This window comes from Cyanistes caeruleus, chromosome 5, assembly GCF_971803275.1.
Source record: "Cyanistes caeruleus chromosome 5, bCyaCae1.hap1.1, whole genome shotgun sequence".
Taxonomy (NCBI): Eukaryota; Metazoa; Chordata; class Aves; order Passeriformes; family Paridae; genus Cyanistes; species Cyanistes caeruleus.
The window spans coordinates 42236763-42258371 of NC_141705.1; the positions used below are offsets into that span (position 1 = coordinate 42236763).

At 41.9% G+C, this 21609-nt stretch overlaps 2 protein-coding genes and 1 long non-coding RNA gene across 7 annotated transcripts in view; 1 reads left to right on the top strand and 2 right to left on the bottom strand.

Moving 5' to 3' along the window:
* Positions 1-1851: 1851 nt before the first annotated feature.
* Positions 1852-15457, bottom strand: LRAT (lecithin retinol acyltransferase). 2 transcript variants are annotated; one of them, XM_086891243.1, is made up of 3 exons: positions 14837-15457; positions 14296-14383; positions 1852-4947 (listed from the first exon to the last, which is right to left on the bottom strand). In XM_086891243.1, exons 1-3 carry the CDS (start codon positions 15377-15379, stop codon positions 4832-4834), a joined length of 747 nt encoding a protein of 248 aa, XP_086747369.1. In that variant the 5' UTR covers positions 15380-15457; the 3' UTR covers positions 1852-4831. The 2 variants fall into 2 exon arrangements, with proteins under 2 accessions (XP_086747369.1, XP_086747370.1); XM_086891244.1 differs by lacking the exon at positions 1852-4947 and having other exon boundaries at positions 10769-14383.
* Positions 15458-15511: 54 nt separating this feature from the next.
* On the top strand, positions 15512-19090 carry LOC147653067 (uncharacterized). Its single transcript, XR_015287494.1, has 2 exons — positions 15512-15673; positions 15984-19090. It is a non-coding gene; the product is annotated as an uncharacterized LOC147653067 (long non-coding RNA).
* Positions 19091-19484: 394 nt separating this feature from the next.
* The window catches only part of LOC111927841 (uncharacterized), a 56002-nt gene continuing 53877 nt past the window's right edge, over positions 19485-21609 (bottom strand). For all 4 annotated transcript variants that reach the window (XR_015287493.1, XR_015287492.1, XM_086891246.1 and 1 more), the window contains one exon: positions 19485-21322. Coding sequence is in view for 2 of the 4 variants with exons in the window: in XM_086891246.1 (XP_086747372.1) it covers positions 21248-21322 (75 nt within the window). In the remaining 2 variants the exon portion in view is untranslated. The remainder of the gene's footprint in view (positions 21323-21609) is intronic.

Genomic DNA, 21609 nt, shown 5'->3' on the forward strand with positions numbered 1-21609 from the left:
GAATCAGTGAGGTTCGAAAAGACCTCTGAAAAAGTCAAATGCAGCCTATGACCCAACACCATCGTGTCCACTAGACAGTGGCACTAAGTGCTGCCTCCTGTCTCACACAGGGATGGTGACTTGATCACTTCCCTGGACAGTCCATTCCAACATTTGATCACCGCCTTCTGTGAAGGAATCCTTCCTAATGTCCTAAACCTCCCATGGGAGCAGCTCAAGGCTTCATCCTCTTGTCCTCTCACTGGTTGCCTGGGATGAGATACATTTGAAACGGCTGGTTTCAAACCCTGTTGGCTCAGTTAATATTTTAGTCTCTTAGAAATGAACCCCATGAGCTTCACAACTGCAGCCACTTGCCAAGCCAGTTGGGTTGGAGGCCCTGTGCTCCTGACACAGCTCCTGAACTCCTGACGCAGCTCCTTAGGGCTCACATGGCAAGGCATACATCAAATGTACCAGGGTTAATACAGGGAGTGGGATTAGCTTGCAAATTCTTTAAATTGTTATAGTGTTGTGGCCTGTTTCCCCCGTCTAGCAAATTAAAGGCTTTCAAACCAATAGATGTTCACCAAAACCTTCTCCCCCTCCCTTTTCCTAAGGTTTACATGCTCATCTGCACTTGGCAGAGCTGCACTAAGGCAGAGAATCCCTGAAATTATACCGTCAGGATGTGCAAATTCATCTTTATTATGAATATATTCCAGAGCTTTTAGCAATCTCACTTAGAATCTGTACTTCCATAGGATTGCCACATCGTCCTATTTGACATTTAGTCATTCGAGTATGCTTGTTTTTCAAAGAGAGTGCATGTTGTGCTTTTATTAATAATGGCATGTTACACTCATCATGTAATTCACCAATGGTATGTCTCCATTTAAAAGTTTTGAATGGCCAGCATACCAAAGCTATTGCCTTCAAGATTAAGTTTCAGCACCTTTTCATTTGGTTTTTGTTTGGTTATTTTCCCCCCACACACATCTAAATCAGTCACAAACCCTTTCATAGGAATCAGTTTGGGGTATATTAAGTCAAATAAAGTTTGTAACATTTTGACTGCTGCTGTGTGTCCTTGTTAGCTTAGAGACTGCTCACACCCTGGCCAAAAACTCCATGTGTCTCAGTTGTTATCGGTGGTGGGAAATACTGAAGGAATGCAGGCAACCTCTTTTAGATATAAAAAAATCAAAACCCACCCAAACCCACAATTCCTCAGCATTTTCTTTGTATTTCATGTGACGCCTTACTGGAGAGTCTGCCATGTACAGCCATTTCTGGAGTACAGCAGAAGGTCTCAAGGAGAACAAACAAATTTGCAATCAGGTTTTTCACTTTATGGCAGGAATAAAAGAGAATATAAAAATAACTGAAAAGTACTCAATCTTTATAATCTCTTATTAAACATCAAAGGTGAACATAGGAACTAAAGACCCCTTCCTTTCTAAAAGAAATTAATCATCCTTTTCTTCCTTTGTTCCCCATGTGTTAATTGGGGATCAGAGTTCTAAGTTCACCCTTACCCACAGGTGCAAGCTGCTTTTCTTTTATGATCTGACTATTCACTATAATTAGGCTTTACTAAGAACAGCAGTTTATAACGTGTATTTTTCTTGGATTTTGCTGTGACTCATAATCTGAGTTTTTAAAATAAAAATAAATTTTAAATAAAACTTCATTATTTTCCTTAATAAGACATAATTTACAGGGAAATGTAATATATTTTTATTAAATCAAGAACTATGTCAGGTAACTTCAAATCTTCAGAAGAGATTTTACACACCTGAAAGTTTTATTCAGTTGGTTTTCATGCACTTTTATGAAAGAATGAGAAAAAAGAACCAGGCCCAAAACATATTTTGGTGTTTATCCCAACATTTCTTTTTTTATTGCTCTATTGAATTAGTACCTTAGGACATAAGTTTCAAACCTGATAAACAGAAATTTATTTTAGGATTATTTTACAAGAATTACAGCATAATTTACCAAAAAGCATTCAGCACCAATTTTGGTTAGAAAATTACCTTAAACTGCAAATAACATACAGTTTTCCCCAAAGCTTTATACAGTTCCTATTAACACTGAGTTAGTTTCCTCACTAATGTCTAGTTGCAACACTCAAGAATCTGATGGATGAGGAATGAGGGCAGTCTTGCCAAGATTATGACATAGATTCTTTTGGCTAGATTTGAAAATGTGAAAGAGGTCTTTTTCTTACACATTTTATTTTATAGCACTGCACCAGACAGTGCTTTTCCTTCTAAGTTATTTTAGGTAGCTCTAACACAGAAGCCCTTGATATTTAACTTCTGTTTTATTAGAATGCTAGCAAGTCCCACCATATATATTCCTGGAGTGGGTTATTACTGCAGTTGTAATATACTTTAATAGAAGCATTAGCTTTTTTTCTGTCAGTGTAAATTTTACTATGGCCTGGAGCAGGAAAAGAGGGTAATGTAGTATTTCTCTGCACTCTGACACGTTTGATATGTAGGTAGTAGAAATACCTTAAAAGGAAGCAGACATCCTTTGAAGTTTAGACAAAGGTCTCTGTAGAAAACCTAGACATAACATGATTGTAAATCTAAATATAGTAAGCTGTCTGGAAAGACTTCGTTTCAGTTGATCAGTCCATTTTATTTTGGGTTTATCAAGCACTGCAATGCTTGTTTGTTAGGATCCTCCTAACAAGGCATCCTAGTCCCTAAAAGTCTTTTTGCTTAAAATGCATGGTTTGTTCTCATTCAGCTTCCTGCCTTAAAAAGTTAGAATCTTTTTAATTACAAATTTATAAGATCTAATATTGCTGAAATGAGCATTTGGGGGAACAGAATTTTAATTGTAGAAAAAACATAATACAGAGTTTCTTTTTTTGGTAAACCACTTCAACACATGTGATTTTACCATGCAATGTTGAAAGATATAAAATGCAGATGAAAAAATGGATCCTGGAGCAAGTTCTGTCTTCACTTTGATGAGTACAAATGTCAGCAATTGCACTGATGTAAATTGAATTGAATCAACATTAAGCCAATATTTCTGAGTGTAGAGTGATGTAAAATGTGCATTAATAAAGTGTCAACAAACAAAATCTCTCTTGTTTTTCCCTTCATTACGTCCAGAACTATTGCTGTCTGCTCTCTCTAAAAACCTGGGCCCTTCATGACGAAGCCATGCCTTTTATCACTGAGCAAAATGGCAGTTTTCTGGCAATACAGTTAAGCTTGAGAGGGAAGGAGCAGAAGGGAACTTCTGAAAAAGTAATACCACAAAGGGTTGGTGGAAGAAGTGGTGAATGTTAGGAAAGAGAAGTGAGGAAAGGACAGGAAGGAGGAAAAGGCCAAGGGAGACACAGAGAATTCTGTCCTACAGCACTGTGGTCTTTTGATGTTCCACCATACAGAATGCTTTCCAGTCTGCCTTTTAGGCAGGCGTTTCAAAATCATTCTGAAACAGAGATATATCCTCTTCACTTCTGAGGAGGAGGAATTGGAGAGGATTGGCAAGAAAATGGCTACTGCCCCAACAAGCTTGAAACCAGGGTTTTCTTCACAGAAAGATGTGAAACAAAAAGAACCACAAAGCAGGCTTCCTCCCTCACACCACTGGTGTGTCAGTCCTCACCGAAGAGCTTGGAAAGATCAGACACAGTCCCTGCTCAGTTTTTTATTTCTCTGCAAATATTGCCAAAAAATACTTGAATTTATGGTAGTTTCTGTGAAAATTTTAGAGCACATCTCAGCACTGAAACCAAATAGGTGTTGAACTATAAAGTCTTTGGTCATACCAGATCTGAACTAGACATTAAGTGGAAGTTCACTGGGGAGTCTGAAGACTTTTATAACACATTAGCTTTTGAATGTTAAATAATTCTGGAAATAAATTACATTGAATACAACAGTGGACAACAAGATGTCATTAAACTTTTCGTAAATTTAAATATTTGAAATACCTTTTGAGTGATTTGAAAAGTGGAAAGAGTTCAGTCTTTCTTTAGGCTGCTCATACTTGGCTTTGAATTCCTGTTTATACTGAGAACCCTAAAAGGCATGGATGTATCCAGTTCACATCCTTTTAATTTGCAATCCAGCTGCTGTGAGCTGCTAGCTAGCTCTTGGGTCACGAAACTCTGGACTGTCAATACCAGTTCTAGTTGAACAACTTAAGAGTTCTTCTGTACAATTTTCTTTATTAGGGATGTAGTGCTCTGCTTGGAGACACAAGAAAGCCTGAAGCAATGTTACCTGTAATTTTGGGTGTTTCTTTCATTTATGTATCTACACACATTTTTATATCTTTATCTCTTATGCATGCATTGAATCCCACAACTTCTCGTTGTACGGTATTAAGTACACCTAACAGAATGGTTTTTAAATACTTTTCTGTATGTAGCTGTTGTCTTTTCTTATGAACCCTAGTGACACAACCAAAACTGTGGAGAAAAAGTAAACGGAGAATCACTAACTACATTGTGGGCAACTATATACTATAGTAATAACGATACTACAAAATATAGAATCAATGTTATGCAGTTTATCTGTTCCTTCCTGATTTCTGGTTAGATGTTACAGCAGTTAAACAGGAATTCAAAATCAACATTTCTAGACTTCCTGAGCAGTTATATCGACTTAGTAAATATCTGACTTACTCCTTCTTTAAATGCGAGTTCCATAGATAACTTCAGAATTTGCTGGAGACTGTGCATGTTCCTGACTCTAAGAGGGCCGCTAGGTGGGAGTATGTTATCTAAAAAAGCTCTTGGTCAGCCACGGCAGTTCTCATTTTGGAGGAGTTCCACGCCTCTTGTCCTGGCAGCCGGGAGATGCTGCGACTCTCTTCACACCACGTTGAGCTGGTAGTGATTGATTTGGGATTTTTCCACTCTAGTCTGGACACCGGACCCTGGGGAGACGCTGCCTGCCTCGCTGCACCTTTGGCCCAGGAGGATGTGAGCTGGAACAAGCAAAGTTAAAGACTTCATAGAATCATAGAGTTGGAAGGGACCCTCAAGGATCATTGATTCCAACTTCTGGTCCTGCACAGAACAGCACTGGAGTCACACCCTGTGCTTGACAGTATTGTCCAAACACCTCTTGAATTCTGCCAGGATTGGTGCTGACTACTTCTCTGGGGAGCCTGCTCCAGCACCCAACCACCCTCTGGGTGAAGAACCTTTTCCCTAATATCAAACCTAAACCTGCCCTGACCCAGCTTCATGCCATTCCATCAGGTCATGACACTGGTCAGCACAGAGGAGAGATCAGTGCCCCTCCTTGTCCGCTCACAATGAAGCTGTAGATCACAATGAGATCTCCCCTCACTCTCTTCTCTAGGCCAAACTAAGTGACCTCAGCCACTCCTCATATGGCTTCCCCTCCAGACCCTTCACTATCTTCCTGACCCTTCTTTGGACCCTCTCTAGTAATACTACAAGTGCCAGCCTTCAAAAAGTCTATCTCATATCCAGACAAGGTGTTCCTTGTCTGGATATGAACAGCTAATTACATAGAAAGCCCCAGGGATACAAGTGAAAATAGACTTAGAGGATCACCTTGCTAACATAAAAGCTAATAATAATTAAAAAAAAAAAAAAAAAAGCCCTTCTTAAAATATATTAAAAGCCAAGCATTTGCCAGAGAGAGAACTGGAAGGTGATAAAGAAAAGCTCTTTTGAGGAATTAGGCTATAGGGGAAAAAAAAAAGTTGTAGCAATATTCAACACAAAAGTGATAGAGCAGTTTTCAAAGTAAGCTAGTTCTTTTTTTAAAGGAACAGAGCCTCACATTAGTCCTAAACTGAGAATACAATAAAAGGCATTTTTAGCACAGATGAGTAAAGTACAACTTTGTGGAAACAGCAAAAACTCTGATTTTCACATCAGGAATATCTGAGCTGTGAGACTGTAAGTGGAAAAAAAGTAATGCAAATGATTATTCATTGTTCCCTGTAGTACAAGAAGGGGAGGGACAGCTAATGTAAGAAAAACAAAATTTTTAAAAGTGCTTTTTCATATATTATAAGTTATCTTGCCATATAGCCTTTCAAAGGTCAGGCTGATAAACTAAAAATGGAGTAAGATAAGTTCACACAGGGTAAGAGTATTAAACATAATGAAATGAATGCAGGCTCTAAAGCTGAAAGTCTGCAGACTGTAAACTTCAGAGAATATATCAAGAATCTATCTGTACCTGTACCCTGTCCTCAAATGTTCACTGTTGCTCATCGGTGGAGAATGATACTTTGCTAAACTGACTTTCAGATTTTGCCAAGGTCATTCCCTATTTCCTCTAGACGGTAAAAATTTGCCCCTCATTTATAAGCTCAAGGTGCTTAAAGGTAGTAAAGTTGTTAATAGTGTCTGGTTGTCTTGCTGCAGCTCTGGAATGAGTGTCCATTTTTCCTAAATAATAATGGGAGTAGCTTTGTTCACAGAAAAAAAAAAAATCTCAGAAGCCACCTAAAGGGTGCATTGCCTAGACCAACAAAAACGTTGGTAGAAACAATGGTGACAACTGCCTGAAAAAATTTGAAAAACTACAAAAAAAAAAAAAAAGCTGCAGTTTTTGATGCGTAGGATTCTTCGAATCATAATTCTGTGTAAAGTTCATTATTACTGGGGCTTGATTTCTGAACATCATTATTAAATTTTCACAGGTACAAGATTTTGGAGAAGTCAGGAAATTGGTGGCAATATTTCATATTTAATTTTCCTCTCTATGAAGACTGTAACAAAGCTCCTGTTTGTTTTAGCTGGAAGAAACACAACCCAGTGATGCTGCTGTAACAAGTAAGCCTGGAGTACTACATAATTATAGATGTAATGGTATAACTTTTAACTGTGCAGTCTTAATTATGCAGCTTTTTTTTAAAGGAATTTCTCTTAATATTTTTTTAATTAGGATCAAATGTTTTTTGTATAGATAGATACTTTGCTCACACCCCATGTTCCCCTCCTGCTCAGTTATACACTGACACAATTAATGTCACAAATCCACTGTCTTTCCAATAAGAACAGACTGTTGTTGCAAGCACAGATTTGTATTTAATTGCAGCATGTAGTACTGTCTGTTAGAGAGCTTTTAATGCAAAGATTCCCCAAAATGAAAAATGCAAACTAGAAAATTACTGAGGGAAAGTAACTTCTATAACTGGTTTGGGTGGATATTTTCAGCTTGCTAGTAAAAATCTCTTTGCAAGTAATAAAAACCTCATTATAATTTTGAAACACATTTCATGACTATGCATCAGCTCTACTGCCTGTGCAGTTCCCAATGGTTTAACAATATTAGTTACTGGAACTGCTCAAAGACATCAGAAATAGAAACCCTCTGTTCCTTGCTGGAATTTCAGCTCATCAGCCAAGCAGAATTACTGCTTTCTCCAGGCAAGTTTTTGAAAAGACATTATTCCCAGCCTACACCCTGTCTGTCAATACATGATGAAATTGTCACTCTAAAATAGTTACTTGTACAGTGGAGTGGTTCTTTCTTGCAATACAGTGCAACCAAACCTACTTACTGCCGGAAATTTGGAGTAGTAACTAAAAGAATACAATCAACTGTCTTTACCACGCAATCATCCGTGATAAATGGCTGATGTACTGGATGAAGAAATGTTATTTTTACCTATTTGTCAAGGCCATGTCCTAGTTTATTACACATTTGGATTTCCAGAGCAACTGAGGTTTGTCTACATCCCAAAGTTGATGAAAAGATGAGTAATGGGATGTGGTTACATGACTGTGGATATCACAGGCTACATCTTCATCTATACTTCAGGGTATTGCAACCTTACACACTTGACAGTCTGAGATGATTTGCAGCCATCCCTAAGTGAGACTTTCAGTGTTCTATTCCAAAATTTGAAATACTTTGGAAGGGACTCCTGAGATCCCATCAGAACTGCAACCTGTATAACTCACCATGAATAAAAGGAGGCTTGGGATGGAATTGAAACAGTCTGGAGTGTAGCTGCATGATTCAGATCTCTTGCTTCAGGTGAGCAGGTATGACTGCAGTACAGGACAGGGTCACACAATGTTATCTGTTCAGGCTCCAAAAGAGAAAGAGCTGGGATAGATGGTGCTGAACTGAACAGCAGTCACCCCCTAGGGCTAAAGGCACTGCCCCATTTTTCACAGCCATGCTGTTTCTGGTTCTGGAGGTGACCAAGTCATCCTTGGCTCCAGGCTACATACACAATGCATTATCACGTCATTTAGACACTAAAAGAAGTGGTTGAAATCAGGTGCCTCCCTTCTCCTGAATATTCACCTGGAGCTACCTACAATCCAGTCCGCAAATATAAATGGCAAAAGTTACCTCTGTTTAATATCTAACTATATTTCCAGCAGGAGTGCAGGGAACTCCTCATTATCTTCACATCCACATTCCTTCTTTTGATTAGAACTAATTACTAACTTTTTCTTACTGTGCAGGAGTAGCTGACCCACCCCTCCCTCTGTTTATGTTTAATGGAAACATGCAGGTACTTTCTGCAAAACTGCAAAGAACATGGGTGAAAATCTGAGTTAGGTCTCAGCCTGTGCACAAACAGAAGATAATGTGGCTTGGCAAGTTTAGCAAAGCATAACCTTTCATTTAAATCTGTTCTTAATTACATACTTTAGTATGCCTTCTTAGCCTCACAGAACTCTGATTTCACAGGAAGAGAAAATGCCTTCTGGGGAGGGTCTGTGCATTTTACTTGTTGGGCATGTCCAATGCAAAAAACCTACAACCTTATGCAAATATTAACCAAGTCCCGGAGGTAGCCAGAAATCAGAGAGATTATTATTGTCCTGGTTATAGAAATAGGAAAGAGTTAAAAAGGAGACACTCTAGCCAATAGTTTGGGAGGTACAGCAGGTTATCTGCTTTAACTAAAAGGAGTTGTTATAATGAAATCAACAGTGCAGTAAAGAAGGAGACCTCTGATCAAACCAAATAGTCTCTCCCTTATTTCTACTTGAAAATTTTATGAATTACTTCCAGAAATGTCCAGAATCTTAGCAGTTTCTGACTGCATCTAGAGATCTGTTTCCCATTCTGAATATCACTGAAGCCAATAGACCATGAGAAGTGACACCTGCCTTTGGAGATCCCAAACAGAGCCTGTTCCAACAGAGTACACAGAGAGCCATTTTGCCCTTCTAACTCAAAGTCACAGATATTGTCTGACTTGATTAAAAAAAACCAAAGAAATCAATCACTGTCCTAAACATGAGACTAAAAATAGAAAAGGTAGCCAGCCCATAGCCTTATCCAAAGTCTTGTGAACCCCTGCAGGATGGACTGAGAAGGTCCTAGGTACAGGTCTCCCAAATGCCCAGGAATTATGTAACCATCACATTTTTTTTTTTCTACTCTTTGTAAATTGGTATTGCTGTTTCCATTCAAAGTTCTGCTCGGTCAGGAAAGGGCTTTGGGTAACAAATGGGGATGTCTATCTTAAAATTCTGGCCAGGGTTATCAGCTAAAAAGGTCGCAAAATAGGTTTGCATATTTGTACATGGCCATCCATGTTTGCATTGTTCCAGTTGCAGCACCCGGCAACTGGTGCTCTCTTGGAGGATGCCGTGGGTCAAGGCAGGCCAGGGGCTCTACTCATAGCCATTAGAGGTGAAAGAGTGGGGTAGTTCAGCTACACACAGTGAACCACCACGTAGTCAGGAAATGGACCCCCACCCAGCTCACTCACTAGGTTAGCTTACAGCCTCTGGCATTGATGGCATACTTCAGTTTAAGGGAAGGCAAGTTAATCCTTTTAATCTCTATGCTAACATGCAACCTCACTGCAAGCCTCCTAAACTCCAGTTGGGCACAGGAAGGCAGACACAACACTGTGCCCTGCATACCCAACCAAGTAGCATCTGAGTCTCCAGGCACACACTTCTGCATTCACTGACTAGTCCTTCATCACACTTAATATGCCTTGCAAGCAAAATAAACCTGCATTATCTGCCTGTCACATTCTCATTGCTTTGTTCAGACCAAGCACCAAGTTGTAGGTGTTGTGATGTAGTTGTAAGGGACTGTGCAGCTGATTTGCTCCAGATGACACCATCATGGAGCAGCCAAGGATAGTTTTGTGGTTTACAGATACACAGTAAAGAAGACGTAACTTCTGAAACAAAGCTACATGGTTAAACAAAGTTCTCTTTCAAACAGGGGAAACATAAAAAAGCAACCAAAAGTCTTACAGAAAGTTTTCTACCCTGTGAGACACAGAAACAGTAACTCCAAACCCTCAGTTTCGTCACAGATGGAACTGTGGTAACTGCTATCAATGGAATTCTGACCTGAGCTCCTAAAGGTCTCCCCACTTGTCCCCCTTCTCCCACAGTCTCCAAGAATTCAGGACCATATCCTAAATGCTCTCTTGACTTCAGAACTGAAACTACATCACAGAACACAACAGAATAATTTTTTTTTTAAGAAATTACGCCAAGAAAAGCCTTTGAATACTTTCAGTGTTCCATTCCTACAGCAGAGGAGATCGTTTATTCTACCAGCACAATGCTCTGAAAGGTTTTTGTAAGGCTGACAAGAGACTGGAATGCACTACAGCAAAGAGCTTCAAAACTACTAAGCTCTTCTATCTTCATTTCCCATCGGAAAGCTCATTCATGACAGTTAAATGCTCAGATGAATCAAGTCCAAATGCTCAGATGAATCAATTACAAAGCATAATGAGGAAATGCCCGAGTCACCTGAGAACTTTCATTTCAGTGGATAAAGGAGATGCTAACTAATGACTGTCTAACACGGTTCTGTATCATCCAGTGGTGTGTGATGCTTTATTTAATGTGAGAACATGCAACAAATAATACAGCACCATATAATTTCTAGAGATCACAGTTCTAATGTCTCTTGTTGCTGCAGTTTGCATTCTAAAACCTGTCTGAACCATGTCAAGTCACACACAAGTTTAATTCCTTCTTCTCTACCCCCTCAGACTTTAACAAGTATTACTATGATTTTGTTTTCATTAAAAGCCTCAACAGTATTTATACAAAGCATTCTCCTTCAGCACAGGAGAATGCAGAGTAAAATCAAGCAGCAGATGACTGTTCACTGCAGAATGAGTAATCATTTATGTTCCAAGCTAAAACAAATGCAAACAGAAAACCAGAAAGCACACTGTTCTAACGTCTTCGATTAGTAACTTACCTTTTTTGTTAATTTCTTTTAAACACGGGTTTTCTAAAAGCATTTTGGACCTTACTCATTTTACTTTTGTTTTCCTTGGAAAGCCTGAAGTGAAACATCTATCCTTTAAACTTGATGTCCTCACTACTTGCCTTTTCCAGTGGCATGAGGTGATGGTTATACTCCTCCTCCTCCTTCATTACATATTCTGGTTTAACCACACAGCTTTTCAAAACAGACCCCTCTAAAAGGAGCTGTGCCTCTGGATTTACACTCCCCATCACTTAACAGTTACTGATGAACAATTTCACTTCTAAGCACACACATTTCCCCAACAGCTGAACTGCTCCACAGTTTTCTGTGTTTTTCTTATTTTCTAACTCCTTCATTTCAATGGCATCACAGTTGAGCTCAAGTCTGAAATGCAATGCTCCAGCTAGTGCTTATTTTTACTCAAGTAATTACAGAAAAAAAAGTTGACACTGACATTTACCAAAATATTTCAGAGCACAAACACCACCCGCTGAGCCGAACATGAAAATTCATGCCTGCTAGACTTGTTTCTCTCCTCAGAGTATGACTGATTTGACTCATGCCTGACTTTAACAAAATTTCCAGATCGTTGCTAGAACTATAGTTGGTAGGAAAAATGCCTGAGCATGCAGCTGAATTTCTGCTCCTATGCCCAGATTATCACTTGTCTCTGATGAAAGGATACAGCAAAACATTCTAGACCATTTTTTAAGTTTAAAACTTTAAAAACTGAAGGAAAATTCTCTACTAATACATCTGAAAGCCTGCAAAGAACAGCTTCCACTTCATTTGTAGACACATTATGAAAATCCCAGTTTAGTCAATCTGGATGCTTTTTGCTCAACAGTGTTAGCAGTGCAGAAGCTCTGGTCCTTTGATACTGAAGCTAGAGCAGGAACATTTCTCTGCCTTCCAAGAGTCCCACGTGTGATTCTGTTACTGGTCATGACCCCATTGTTTATTGTATATGTGGATTGTAAGAATTACTGGAATTCTTATAAATCCCAATTAAATAAAGTGTAAAAGAAAAGCCCACCTGTAATCAGACACCGTGTAACTGCATGTTAATGGCCTGTTCAGAGCCCTACTGGGATATCTTAGAGTAATGCTACAGCATTATACTCAATTTCAAGAGGTCAGTAGACATTTTTAAATGAATAAAATCTATTTATATAATTAGAGTTATGACTACAGCTCATGCCTTATTCACAGCAAGTAAAAAAACCACACTGGAGTTTATGTAAATATTATTAATGCATACACTATGAAAAAGTAGCTCATGTAAATTAAAAAACACCTTAATTTCAAAAGTTTACCAGAAACAGTTACACTGAGCATTGCAATCTTTCAAAGCAGAATAGAAGTTGTTTACAAGGATCCAGCAGTAATTGATATCCAGCTGCTTGGAGCTGTGCTGCCGATTGAACATGTAGTGAAAGCTGGGCTGAAATCCTCTCTAATTTGATGGCAGCAGGAGTCATGCTGCTCTTTCCTATGAGCTGGAATTTCATCCCAGTCTTTACATTCTTCGTCAGTTTTGATGGAGCAGCCAGAAGATGATGATTAGAGAGTAGCCAAGTAGACTCTCAGTTCTAAAATTCCAACCTTCAAGCATCTCTAAGATCTAGGGGAAGGAGGAGGGGGTTTATAGCACAGTTTAAAGGAGTCCTTCTAAAAATGGGCAAGTGGCCATATCAGCAACAGAGCTGGTGGCAGGACACTGCACAGCATTAACAGAATAAATCTGAGGCTGAGTCCTTGGTGAAGACACCATCATACTGGCCTTTAGAAAGGAAAGCAGGCACAGCATGTGAACAAGTAAGCACATGTGTGCACACAGCGTTCCAGGAGCTGAAAAATTTCTCTTCATACATAAAAGACCTTGCTAAGAAGAAAAAATAGCAAAAGTTTTTAGCATTTAAAGAATTGCCTACATAAACTTGATTTCAAATCCAACTTTACACATTCTTGATAAAATGAAAGGCCTCAGCTTTTGAAGATAAAGCATTTCTAGCACCAGCTACTGGCTTGAAAGTGAATGCTTACAAGAGATGAGTACAGGAAGACATGTTCTCTTTCACTGAGAAAATGTTTTAAGGCAATGTCCAGAGTCACAATATAGCCACCACAGAAACTGCTCCAATGGTCCCTGATACTTTACAACACCTACACAAGTTCCACTGCTGAGGAATGGTAGGAAGTAAATTGTTGCCTGCCCTCCTCCTCCCTGCAATGTGCCCTGGAATGCTGGAAATGTCCCATCATCTGTACATCACTAGTTGACATAAAGCAAGAAAATTTCTTCTACATCTCCTAAATCCCTCTGTAACCATTTATATTAGCCATATTAGCCACTACCACTGGCAAGGAAATAGGTGAGGAATTGCTATCTTTCTTGTCACTAACCCAACAAAAAAGTTGTTAATAACAATAAGGTAAAAAGTGTTTGCACAATTAATACAAAGACAGATTCCTGAACATTTCCCCAAAGGGAAATGACTTTAACTGGTCTGGCCAGATGTGCTCCTGCAGCACCCAGCTCAGGGTTGTTTTTTCTTCTTTGCTCTCAAAAAAGAGTCCATTTACTTGCATTTCCAGCAAGGAGTATTTTAGGAATGAAGACAGTAATTTCTGAATATACACTGTATCTATAAACGGAAGAGGTAAGCAGTTTGTTCTCCATTTCCGTCCATTTGTGGAACTCCACCATCCATTTTTATTAATAGTTATGGCACCCAGATATTAACTGAAGAACATGAAGGATGTCACCAGAATAATTTTTGGCTAAAGACAAGGAGCAGAACTGCATCGCAACCCTACTTTTTCCATGATTTAAAAGTGTGTTAAAATATACCAAGATTTTCAGGAAATCTGTTATTTGGCTTACACAGTAAGCTATGCCTTGTGCACTGCGTTCTAGACAAAGTTGTATTTTAAAATGGTGCACAAAGTTAAGAAACTTTACATGATACCAGTGAGTAATGTGTGGTTTCATAAATACAGTAGTATACATCCTATATACAGACACTGAACGGAAGCCTCCAGAAAGGCTGTTAGCCAGCCATCCACAGGAAGAATGGAATGAAGATGGTGGGGAGCGTGGTGGAGGGTGCCACACCTAGGCAGACAATTGACGCTAGTCCCACAAGCACCGACGCGAGCACACTCCTCTGGTCCCGAATAATCATCTTCACAGTCTCACAGAACTGGAAAAAAAAAACAAACAAAAACAAAACAAGTGCTAAAGATGAGATTTAAAGAGGAAAGCTTGGCTGGAGAGCTGGCGATGCCACTCTCGGGACAGCTCTCACACGGGCTCGCCGGAGGGAGGGGAAGAGGGAAGAGCTGGGCTGGCACCGCATCACCCCCGGTACTGCCTGTGGCTCCGGCTAGAACCTGTAGCTTCAGAGCGTTTTAGAAGCGTTTGAATTGTTCTACTAATTCAGCCTCGCTTTCCTCGCCGCTTGAAGCCAGGCTCGGCCAGGCTCGCCGCCGTCCCGAGCAGCTCCGCGCTGGCGGCACTGCCCGCTGCGTGCGGGAAGAGCGGCGGCAGCGGCGGGCGGTACCGGCAGCGCCGCCCGGGGCCCGCGGCCGCCGGCCCAGCTCCGGGGAGCGGGGTCGCCGGGGGAAGGGCGGCGCCGCCGCTGGCCGGGCCGTACCTTGTCGGTCTGGAAGCTGACGGAGGCTCCGTATCGGCAGTAGGTGACGAAGTGCTCGCAGTTGTTCCAGAGCAGGCTGTAGGCCGTGGCGCCCACCAGCTTCTCCGCCCGGCGGGCCGCCTCCTCGCTGCCCAGCACCTGGTCCTCGAAGAGCCGGTCCATGTGGTTGACCAGGATGCTGCCGCCGTAGGCGAAGTCCTCCACCGTGTCCACCCGGACGCTGGCCGTCCTGGCGATGACGCCCAGGATGAGCCGCTTGTTGGTCACCACCTGCTGGATCTGCCGACGGTCGCTGGTGATGGAGGGCAGGATGTCGGGCATCAAGTGGGCGACGCGGTTCTCGCCCAGGTAAATGCCGAAGTGGATGAAGAGGGTGCGGGGCACCTCCAGCAGGTCTCCTCTCTTGAAGCAGCTGGTGTCGTAGTAGCCGGGTGCAGGCGGTGGCGTTTCCCCGCCGGAGCCCGCGGGCAATGACCGGATGTGGACGAGGAGCATCAGCTTCTCCAGCAGCAGCGAGGCCGCCTGTGGCACCGGGTTCTTCATGGTCAGCTGGGGGAAACCCTTGGTGCTTCCGAGCAGCGCTCCTGGCCCCCGGCACCGCTTTTCTAGGCTACCGGCGGGGCGGGGCGGGCACCCGGGCCGGCCCACCGGGTGAGGGGCGTGCGGGGAGCGCCCGCCCCGAGCACCGCCGGGCTTTACTGGGGGGCGCGGCGGGCACCCTCAGCCGGCCCGGCGTCCCTCGGTCCGGCCGCGGCGGCGGCTCGGCCCTCGGGATCGCGGTGCCCGCAGCCTGGAGCCACCCGCAGCTCCGCCCCGTCTACCGCCCGTGCTGCCCAGGTAGAAGCGCACGGAGAAGTGCGGGGTAAAGCCCTTCACCCGCCGCGGGGAGAGCAGCGAGGCTCCCGGGGCCGCTTCGTGCACCTTCCCCCGCCGGTGGAACCCGAGGGGCTCCGGGGGCCCAACCCGGCAGTCGCGGGGGACAAGCGGCGACCGGACCGGACCGGATCGGATCGGGGCGGGCCGGGCGGGCTGCCAAGGGTGCTCGCAGGGCGGCGGGACTGGGGACGGAGCGTCTGTCTTCCCTCAAGGAAAACAGGTCTCCGAGGGAGAGCGGGAAGTCACATTTATAAATTAATTCGCCCCAAAGGTCCGCCAGCTAAGAAAGAGTGGGAAACGGCGGAGCGGCATTCCCGTGCGTTCAGTTTCATGCTAATCCATTATGCAAATGGCTAAATCCTGGCAACGGAGCCCACAAAAGAGCAGCCCTGTCAGGTCAACAATGCCGCCGCGACGGAGGCTCGGAAGTTTCAGTAACCAAGCAGGTTCCCGCCCCCTCGGGGATGGCGGGATGATGGATGGGACAGACATTCATCTTACCTGGAAGATGGCAGGGCGCGCAGAGTGCCAGGGGAGGTGGCCGTGGCTGCAGCCTTTCACCGAGTCCCCGCCGCCGCCACCGCGCCCCAGCCCGCTGCCATGGATCTTTGTTCGTGCCGCAGCCGCTCCGGCTGCAGGGGGGAGCCTTCCCCTCCGAGAAACACGGAACGGGCAGAGGGAGAGGGAAGGTGGAAGGGATATGCACGTAAGAATGCTGGAGAAGTTTGGTGGAGCATCTTCCTTTAAACTCGGGCAAACGCTGCAACCCTAGGATGCCAAATAGGAAACGGGGAAGCGGGAAGAGTAGCGCTGGTGTGTAACAGCTTGGCAGCTCTCCACAGGCAAACCGCGTTGCAACAGTAGGTTATTTTTCTCTCCTCAGTCACTTTAAACTCTGTGGAACACGAATGAGATCTCTAGACCACCCCAGAGTTGCAGAATCCCATTGGTCACACCAGCAAAAAAAGCGAAAATGTTCGCTATCCCTTTTCTTTCCATTAGCAAACAACTCTGGTATGATTTGGAAGGCAAATGGGATGGAATGGACACAGCAGGTGAGAGCCTTCTACCATCACAGATTCTGAACCCAGGTTCAGGATCTTGTAAACATGAAACCTTATTGATGAACCAAAAGCAAGTTTTTCCACTTCCTCAGTAAAGAAAATATTGCAGGGTAAGGGGTTACCTCACTACTTGTTAACAAAAAACAGTGGCTGGTTCCCTTCTGTTTCCTCCTGCTTGGAGCAGAGAGCAAAGACTTTCTGGGAAGCAAAGACTATCCTCACCTCGCTTCATCTGCAAAGAGGCCCCACATAACCTCTTGTTCACTTGCTGATTACAGGCCAGAGCCCCAGCACTACCAACAGAGTGATCAGGCCTTTGGGATTTTCTCTGGAGTCTGAGCCAAATTTTTATGCAACAGAGGCTTACCCCTCTCAAGCCCCCTACTTCAAATCACCTCACTTACAAAAGAGAAAATACCTTTTTGATGTAGCTTATGATGCTGGTACAGGAACCCTGTGGATTAGCCACCAGCCACACATGATTATATAATTGAGTGTATTTTCAAATCCAGATTTTAAAAAACATATTTGGAAAGTCGGAAGCTTTTTCTCTTCGTAAATAAAAATGGGGGAGAGAGAAGGAGCAACTTCTCATTTTTTGCTAGTGCATTTTTTTAATGGATGAGGGGAAAAAAAATTAAAACACCTCATCCTCATAAAGGGTCTCACCCATTTGATGATGGTCAAAGCAGCTGGTCCAGAGCTGCAGCCACAGAAGCTTGTCAAAGACTCCACAGAAAGTCCTGGCACAGAAAGGTTCCCATCTCCCTCCTGTGTGGATAAGCACCATTCCTGCCTGCTGCCATCTCAAGATTCCCCCTCTCCCCTTCCCTAAAGCTGTCTAGGGAGTGTCTGAATGGTCTTTGCTGAAAAAGGTGGTAGAGAGATGCTTCCCTCCTACAGTTTAGGTTTCTCTTCCTTGTCCAAAGGAAGGTAGAGGAATTAAGCTGAACTCCCTGGCAGATACAGACAATTCCTAACAGGATCTTTCACATGGAGGCATCCTTTGTTTGCTTTCTTCATGCCAGTTAGCTTTAATCCCAAAATCAGCAGGGTCCATTTCAAGTAAATCCGGAAAGGAAACCAGGATGAAACTGAAGAAGAGCAATTGTCATGAGGAGACTCGAAGTCTTACTGCATGGGAGGATTTCAAAGTAGTAAGGTGAAAGGTGTGACATTTCCGCATTGTAATTTCCTCATACCTAGGGCACTGAAGAGCTTCCTCCCTCCCCTTCCACTCACTCACTCACTCACTCACTCACTCACTCACTCACTCACTCACTCTCAAGCTCAGAAACCCCAGTGAACAAGCCCAAAAGGCATTACAGAGCAGGCGGGTCTGTGGAATCCACCCAGGTAACGCTTCACCACTACCTTGCAACAGTTGTGAGCATTACTGTGTGCAAAGCACTTAATACAACACATCAGAGTAATTCCTGAATGAAACCATTCAAATTCTTGAGAAGCAACCTGCAACCCAACATTTTTCTGCTTTCAAACCCAAGGGGCTGCACTTCTATTACTGTCAAACTTACACAGTACAATGTAAAGTATACTTAACTTATTTTTTCATCTGAGAAGGGGGAGAAAGCATGTACTTTAGTGGAAAAAACATCTCTACTCTACTGATGCAAAACTAAAAATATACATTGTGCATCAAACACTGGCACATCCTCTTGGCTGACTTTTGTATAATAGCTTTTGTACTTTTAGTACACAAATTTAAGTAGGAAAATTACTTTGGAATTTGTTTGGACTGTTATGTGTAATAATTTAATGATAAACCTCATGCTTTATTTTTGAGAGTTAGGCTGAGATGCAGTAAGAAAGCTGTGAGAGGTAAGAATGCAGCCTTTGTTTAGTAGAGCAGATGAGCCAAAGTACAAAAACTTAAGAGGTGTAAGCCAGTTTCCATTACACTGAAACTCCTGTATTAGAGGGAACCTTATTTCATTCACTAGACATTACTATTTCCATCCTGCTCTCACAGCTAACACAGCAGGGAAAAAGCAGGAAAGGCGGAGAATTGGAGGGGTATGTTCTGTATGAGGAACAGACCTGGTTTAACAAGCAGGCAAGATGAATTTTTTAACTGACTGAATTTAAACCAATGCTGACTGCAGACATGCTCACCTTCGTGTATAATTTATATTTTATCAAACCTCTCTCAATTACTCAAGCTTTACTTTCAGATCATGTGGGACTCCTAAAGCAGAGTTTCCTGAATTCAAAACATGTTAAGGATTCCTAAGGTCATTAAGGAGAATGGCATCTTTGGATAGGGATTTTTGGAGGGTATAATTTGCAAGAAAAATATCTGAAAAGCAAAGCTGGTGAAAGAAATAATGGCCAGAAAACATGTTTGTGAAGGATGGTTTCATAGCACCCAAAAGGTTGCTCCAGAGTTAAAAAATAATGCTTTTGTATTCCCATATCCAATCAATTTGAACACTGTACCATTCCTTTCAGCAATTACAGCTTCCATTATGAGCTGTAAGTGACCACCTCTCCAACAAACAGTATCATTTACTTTTTTGGTTTTTGTATTTAACAAAATAGGGACAGAACAGACAAAATCTGAACAAAGAAGGGAACCGGCAAGACAGTGCATGAAATTGCAGGCAAGTGAAACTGCCCCAAACAAAGAACCTCTGAACTAAGTATCACTCTCTTCCAGTAGAAGAAACCACATAAACAACTAAAACAAATTTATACTTTTATAAATGTTCACTTTTATTCAAAGACTTACTGCATACACATTTCCAGAGTGACTTAAGCAGCATATCGAATGAACTGCAAATATTTACTGTAGCATTTTTATCCTTGAAGGTTTGCTACTGAGGTCTGTAATTTTTTCTTTTTTACTTCCTCTCAACAGGCGCCCAAATTATGAAGGAAGTTTTCTAACAAACAGTGACTGTAAACATAATAAAACCTGCATGCCATTTTCCCTTTCAAGTTATTACCTTGGCCGTTTTTCTGCAATGAAGTAATGACTCATTTTTTACAACCTGACAGTCATGTTGTGCACATGGACAGTACCTATGATTTACTCAGGCAATAAATGTTTAGATGGATAAAGCATTCATTTATGATACATTCAATCTGAATAAGCAAAAACCACAGAAAATGTGGGAACAATTCATTGCATAGTCCTTACTAGCAAGCAAGTGGCTAGGAAATTAGTAACAGTGATATACAGCATTGGAAATTTAGGAACTAACAGGTAGGTTTTGTGACAAAAAAACCACTTATTTCCATAATTTTTTCTGGTATGAGTAATGCCTCGTTTCGTCAGCGCTAAACAATTAATACAATCTCCCCAAAATAAAATAAAAAAATATGAATATAAAATGCCTGAACATGTGGAGTAGTATTTTTATAGCTTCTGCAGAGAAAATACAGTTACCAGAATCTCCACCTTGCTATTGTCCCAGAAGTATGATACAGATTTTTAAGTCTCTTCTTAATGAGATGAAGAAGTTCAGAAGTACCCCAATTTGAACATGCTAATCATATTGGGCAGGAAGGGAGATGGAGAGGTGATAACTGGGAGTCAGAAGAAAGACAGAATACACTGCACTCAACATGGTTTTCCTTCATAGCAGAAGACACCTTCTTGTGGCAAGGGCAATGCAAATGACAATCCAGGCATGACTCTCCTGCACAAATCAAGGATTTAATAGCCCTGGAACCACCCAGGCCTGCTTCATCCCTGCCAGGATTGCACCACCACAAGAAGGAGTGAGAGGGCAGACTCCCCTTTCCACATCCTCAAATTTATTACCACACTAAGATCTGCAATTTACTACTATTCAGTGCTTTCAACTGAAGGATTAATTAGTAAAAGGTATTGGAAAACGTAGTAACAAAGTCTGTCATTAACCAGACAAAGTGCTGGAAGTTTGGTGGATCACCACCAAAGGTCAGCATTTACGACCAGTCACTGTATAACAGTACCAATTATTACTTTTCTTTATTGCCCAGCAGGGAAAACCGTTCCCCAGTAGCAGACAGTGCTGACTTCCCAGCAGTGCAGAGCAGGTTAGCCAGCCTCACTCACTGCACAGGACAGACACAGCTGACAGGACAGCAGTCCAGTCGATTTTCAAATAAAGGATGAAAGAAGGAAAAGAGAGATGGACCAAACAGGAGGTAATTTCTATCTTGAAACAAGGATTACCTTGTCTCATAATTAAATGTTATGTTGCAATTTGATTAATTCTGTTTTGCAGGTAATAAATTGATTCTTCATCCATTGTATTATCTAGACAGGAAATGTTATCAGACAGAGCTATTAGTCTGGTATTACTCAAAATATTTGCTAATCTGTGCCATATAGCTAAGCCTCTGAGAAGTAACTGCCAACTTTCTACTCTTTAACCTTAAAAAAACCAAAATTAATTCAAGAAGCCAGTTCTTGTTTATAACATGTTTTTATACCACTTAGTGTTAAAATATTAAACACCTGTTATTCTATCAGTGATTTTAAATCAGGAACATTTTTAATCTGGAAATCCAACAGCATCTGTCCAAGTGCTTTACCCTGTAAGAAAAAGAACCAAACCAACATTTTATTTTGCTATCTAAATACATCATCCTTTTAAAACAAGTTTTTAAAAAATGGTTTCATATGAGTGTTTTTCCTATAATCAGTGTGAGAATTCAGTCTAAGTTGCTTGAATTTTCAAGCATCCAAATCTGAAATGATTACTAAAATCAATTCATTTGGGGTTCAATTCTATCTATTCATACATAGCATCACCTTACCTTGTGAGCAGACTTCTTGACTGTGCTGAGATTATTTGCACATGAGCATTTCTGAGCCTATGA